General features: G+C 45.0%; 1 protein-coding gene across 1 annotated transcript in view; it reads left to right on the top strand.

Annotated features, from left to right (window-relative positions):
* Nucleotides 1-1535: 1535 nt before the first annotated feature.
* LOC127653720 (arf-GAP with GTPase, ANK repeat and PH domain-containing protein 1-like) overlaps nucleotides 1536-6000 on the top strand; it is a 170599-nt gene continuing 166134 nt past the window's right edge. The window contains exon 1 of the mRNA XM_052140515.1: nucleotides 1536-2769. Within this exon, the coding sequence (XP_051996475.1) occupies nucleotides 1536-2769 (1234 nt within the window). The remainder of the gene's footprint in view (nucleotides 2770-6000) is intronic.

Raw genomic sequence — 6000 nt, 5'->3', positions numbered from 1 at the left:
TTTGAGCTGAAGTTGTTTGTGTTGTCTGTCACTTTTATTAACGCATGAACGCGTTCGGTCTGAATGTTACATTTGACAAATTGTTGTTAACGTTTTTAACCAAGAAATTAAATAGATCCATAAATAAAATACCCAGCGTGGAAATGTTTCGAGCTGAATCTGGTCAAACTAAACGCGCGAGTCATGTCACTCATCCCCGGTCCCGCGCACCTTTAACTCGCAATAATGCTTTTCCTTGATTTGGCGCCAAAGCATCAATTAAACAAACCTTCAGCTCACAATATTGATGCATAAACATGAGTTTTAAGCGACAACGTAAAGAAGGATTGCCAGACAGCCGTGGTGGGTTTAAAGGTTTTGACAGACAGGAGATGTGGAAACCCGACCCCCGTGTGTCCCGGAGCGGATCTCTGCGCGTTCACTTAAAACTGAAATTCTGTGGATCTATTCTTGACACACAAAAGCAAATATTTACTCTAATGGAGAACTCTTTTGTGCCTCTGCATAGCCATGTTCATCACTTCATAGTATTTTCAGCTTTTATTGAGTTCTCTGTCATGCACGAGGAATAAACTTCAATAGGGATGTTACTGGTGGACAATTGTTATTTAAATGTGCTGATTAATGCACAGTACAAGAATGCATTTTAATAAGGTTAATATATATTAATAAAGCTTTATAAAGGATGCAAGTCTCATGAAAAAGCAGCAGTAATGTGGAACTCATCCTGGAGAAATCCGCTCCTGGTTTTACTTCTACTTCGGTTCTGACCTGGTGTGTGTGTGTGTGTGTGTGTGTGTGAGTGTGTGTGTGTGTGTGTACAGAGCACAAGGGCTTGAGAGTCGGAGGAGAGAGAGGAGTATGGATCCGTAGGTCGTCCGGCTGTGTGTCTCTTTTCCCGGCACTCTCGTTGTGCATAATAGTGCGAGGCGCGCGCGTTGTGTCGTGCGTGTTACATCTGAATGTTACATTTGAATGGGAGTTCAAACGCACGGCGGCGGGAAACAAAGACGCGCTCGGTCCGGTGCAAAGGAAGCAAGCTGGCGGCGCAGCGGGGGGATGCACGAGCACAATAGGGAAGACCGCACTCTTCTGCTATAGGAGGACTGTTGCAATAATATTTTCCTCCAGACAGTCAAGCCTCGCAGCGGGAAGCAGCTTTCTTTTAAAGCACATTTGGCTTGAAGAGGACAGCCTTTGAATTGGACGTGTTGTTATAGGCGATTTGATGGGGATCTGAACATTTTCTTTTGGATTTTTATTTTTGTATTTATTTTATTTTTTTGTGAAAGAGCAGACAGTAAAACAAATTGCATCAGTGCAGTATAATTTTTTATTTATTTTTTGCACATAATATCAGTTTCATTCTAAAACCAAGCAACTTCTATTATTATTATTATTGTAATTATAATGTATTCTGGATAACTTCTGTTGGCAATTTCACACACAAAACATACTTGAAAGGTGGATTAATTTACTCGGGTTGGTTTCGTTTCTGAAGAATGTACTTACTTGATAGTAATTACCCAGAAAGGATGGAGCGGGGTACGCCACAAAGGAAAACCGTGTACCGTATCTCTTTGACATTAGTGAAAAAAGAGAGTCTGCACGATGGAGGGGGCTCAGAGCACCAGGGACTGGAGAACCCCAAAGTGAGCGCGTACAGGCGGGAGGGATCCTGTGAGATTCAACGGACCTCCCAGCTGGAAGAACTGAAAGAAGTGGAGGATGAGACGGACGAATTTCATGCCCACTCATACATGAGGAACTTTAGGACCTTTAGTACTGGACATCTGGAGCTGGGCAGGTTAAAAATCTCTAGGAGGGCACAGAATTCACACAAAGACAAGGAAGTAAATGAAACTTGCATCTTGCCAGAGAATGGTCAGAACAAGGTTACTGAAAATGTGGCAACAATGCGCACAAAGAATGTGCCAGCACAGGAAAAGACTGAAACTGATAGACTAAAGCATGAAGAAATCTGCAGTGCAGCTGCGCCTAATGGACAAAACACTGGCATTAGAAAACAGACCCTCAACACCTCCAGGAGCACAGAAGAACCGGTAAGTACTTGGTCAGATGAGACTCGGGCCTCAGAGGAGGTAAAGGACTTTCCGAAGGCCAGAGAGAGCTGCATCTCCGCTTTACTGGCCAAAGGGAATGGGAAGTCCCCCAAGCCCGCACCTCAAACCCCCACAGCGAAGAGGCACCCAAGCCTGCTGCGTCGAAGTTTCAGCTTTCGGCACTGGACAGGCGGAGAGTTGATTCGCATTCGGGCACTCTCCAAAAAGAAGCACCACAGCAGCTCGGGCTGCATCGGGCAGGACGGCGGGGAGAGCCAGGCCCAGTCCGGCGTGGTTCTGCAAAACCCGGCCTTCGATGAGTCTGAGTCCGCTGAGAAGCGAAACACCTTGGATGTCGGCGAGGTCCTGAGCAAACCGGGCTCCATGACGGAGCTGAGCCGCAGGGACAGGGCAAAGGGCAAGAACCGCACTTTGGACAACAGTGATCTTCTCAGGCTTTCGGAGAAATCTTTGGTGGAAAAGGAGGGTTTCATCAGAGGGACAGGCTCCCGTTCCAGTGGACAGGAGCGTAAACTCATTCGGTTCTTCAGCGGTATCTTCTCAAAGCGAGATGGGACATCTACGCCACTGAGCAGCCCCAGCATTCGGGCACTTCGAAAGAACGGCCTTCTGGGATCTTTGCGACGATCCGAAATGGGCTACTCGCAGTCCAGCACAGAAAGTGTCAACGGATGCCCACCAGAGGGTAATAGCATTCATCTGTCCTATGCTATTTTTTTCTCTGCTATGTGTTTGCTATTGTAGGACTAGAATGGGGGCTGGAGGGATGCTTGTTTGTTTTGGACAGGAAGGTGCTGTTTAGCTGCCACTTTGCAGGCCACCTGTGTTTGTGTTTCATTATGCTGTGAGCTTGCAGCTTACTTGCAGTCCCGTCTGAAATGGGGAGTGTTTGCACTCTTGAACTGTAAATGTTTTGCTTCTCTTAGCCGGCTATATGGATTTTGCTGAGAACACATGCCGCACGACACAGCGACAGTCCCCCCCATCTTTTCTTTTTGAAGATGTTTACACATATTTACATCTCTTGCTCTGGTTATCCTGATCCATTATCTCACTGTGTTACTGGCGACAGCAGGTAGTCTGTGAAGGCCACCCCCCTCCTGTCACTGATATGGTAATATAGAGCTGGTGGTAGATGCTGTGTGGAGTTTGAGGGAGATTTTAATGAATTACCTGCCTGAACACAGGCCACACACCATCTGCTGCCTGTGAGGTGAGCGTATCCTCCTGAATGACAGGCTGCCCGTCTGCTGAACAGGCCTCTGAATCAAAAAGAGGGGCATCCAGTAGTTCTCTAGTTCGCGTAAGCATTGCTTGGCGCCAAGCGGAGGCAAGCGTATCTGCACAGGTGGCAGCCAATGAGGGCGAGGATTCTCTTCGACATTTAGTGAAATGTGTCATTTCAAGATGGCGAAACATGTTGAAGGGGGAGACCTGCACCATGTAGAATAAACTATTATGAGTCCAGTCTTCATCTCATGTGAGTGTACACCATTCAGATCACTCTTCACAAAACACAATTCATTCGTTAATATATGAAACTTTTAAAATTGGCTCCAAACTACTGAATACACCTTTCAGGCACTCTCTTTTAGAAAATGATCATTCAGTAGAATAGTGTCATGTTTCCTGCCAAACTGCAGTGTTACTTGTAACTGTTTAGTGATGCACCGATCGATTAGCCAGTATCGGACAATGTTTGTCAGGTGGTTAGATCATGCGTTAATGCGGGCATGAGACATGTGCATATACATAAGCAATGGTAATGACTAACAGGTTACATTATTAGCGCTCTGCACGTGCAACTGGAATTTGAGTTATTGGATTTAGATTGGACTTAGAATAAACGTATTGTTTTTTAAAAATGTGTATTTTCTCCCCAAATTGGAACGCCCAATTCTCAATGTGCTGTAACTCCTCGTGGTGGTGTAGTGACTCACCTCAATCCGGGTGGCAGAGGAGGAATCTCAGTTGCCTCCGCGTCTGAGACCGTCTATCTATGCATCTAAGCATGTGGCTTGTTGAGCGAGTTACCGTGGAGACATAGCGCGTGTGGAGGCTTCATGCTATTCACCACACGCCCCACCGAGAGCGAGAACCACATTATAGTGACCACGAGGAGGTTACCCCATGTGACTCTACCCTCCCTAGCAACTGGGCCAATTTGGTTGCTAAGGAGACCTGGCTGGAGTCACTCAGCACACCCTGGATTCAAACTCGTGACTCCAGGTGTGATAGTCAGCGTCAATACTCACTGAGATACCCAGAACCCCCTCTTTGTTTATTTAATACAAAGATATATATTACTGAAACTGCAGAGTTGATCGAATAAAGATTTATCCACCTCAAGCGAGTGTATCCATGTTCATTTTGGAGATTTTATTCGCATCTTGGTGTTTCCATCCAGCAGATTTTATGCGATATCCCAAAATGCACATAAAAAAGCGTTGATGGAAACCGCTATTGGCAGCTTTTCTTAAAGTATAATAAAGTGTGTTCCGTCAAGCACGTGTCTTTGTGACTAACAGCATTTCTTGTCATGTGTCACTCCAAGATGTCTTACAGGTCGCCCGTCTGTTGAGGGTAGATGAGCAAAATTACCCGCGCATGAAATACATTGTGAACTGGATTCAGCATCGTCGCATTTGGCGGGTGCTAGTTTCACACCCTGGTCAGGGCTGGACTGGTAATCTGGCATACCGGGCATTTTCCCGGTGGGCCGACACATTTTGGGCCGATCAGGGACGGACTGGCCATCGGGAGAACCGAGCGGGCCGGTCAACATCTTTTGGGCCAGTTGATATGTAAAATCCCGGTTCGATTTCTCTTCCCAGTCCAGCCCTGACACTGGTCAATGGTTTTGCCATTTCCTGATGTTGTCGATCATCGTCTGTTCGCAATCAGGATCTTTGTAAGACATCATCAATATCTGACTACATCGTTCTATTGCTCAGCCCTACGACCACCATAGAAAAAAACATAACCTGTATTTAATGTGTCCTGGGTCGTATTTCCTTTTTATCTTGCATAGATTTGATCAATGACATTTTTGTTGTTGATGTCAACAAAAAAAGATACAGGAAGTTTATTTGCCCTTATATTTTCAGAGTGATGAGATATAAGTACAGGAACGACCGTGGATCGCTCCTCATTACCATGGTTACATCAATGCAGTTAATCTTTATAATAACAATAATAATGATAATAAATTATAGTGTTATGAGTAATTATATAGATACCACCTAATACATTATTTAATATGAAACTATACAATGTTTGTCAAAATATCACTGTTACTGTTATTGAGTCACTCAAAATATTGAGTGTGTGCAGGGAACATTTTTCCCCTGGCAATTATAGACCAGCCGAGAGATCCGGCGATATCGACATGCCAACACGCTTACGTCATGCAAGAGTCAGTTTGAACTCCACTCTCATGACCGTGCATGGCCAGAGGCAAAGACCTTTAGTAAACACAGTTTTAATTATTGATCTATTTCTTACACACACCTGTCGTTTCACTTCACAAGACATTAAATAATCCACTGGACTAATGACGTGAGCTCCGCTGTCTTCTCTCTCATTGGTAGTCGCACCTTAATGTCGCTCATCATTTGCATAAATGTAAACTCTTCTCAACTTTGTCGTGTTGCTCGCCACGCCCACATCTTGTCACCATTGGTCACTGTTGCTCTCATTGGAAATGAATGGCATTCTGTTCGCTGTGTGACGCTTCTATTCAGTGCTGCTTATGGCAAGTAAATGTGCAAAGGAAGATCAATTTGTGATGTCTGAGTAGAGTTTTTAATATGCAACTTGCTGATGTAGAATGAGAGTCAATCACTAGTGCACATCCCTAGGGAATACTCCAGGAAATGGCAACAGGCTTCTGGGATGAAGCAGAGGCAACTTCTGT

Source organism: Xyrauchen texanus, chromosome 13 (assembly GCF_025860055.1).
Source record: "Xyrauchen texanus isolate HMW12.3.18 chromosome 13, RBS_HiC_50CHRs, whole genome shotgun sequence".
Classification (NCBI taxonomy): Eukaryota; Metazoa; Chordata; class Actinopteri; order Cypriniformes; family Catostomidae; genus Xyrauchen; species Xyrauchen texanus.
Note: the sequence above shows the minus strand (reverse complement) of the source record. Positions and strands in the feature narration are given on the sequence as shown.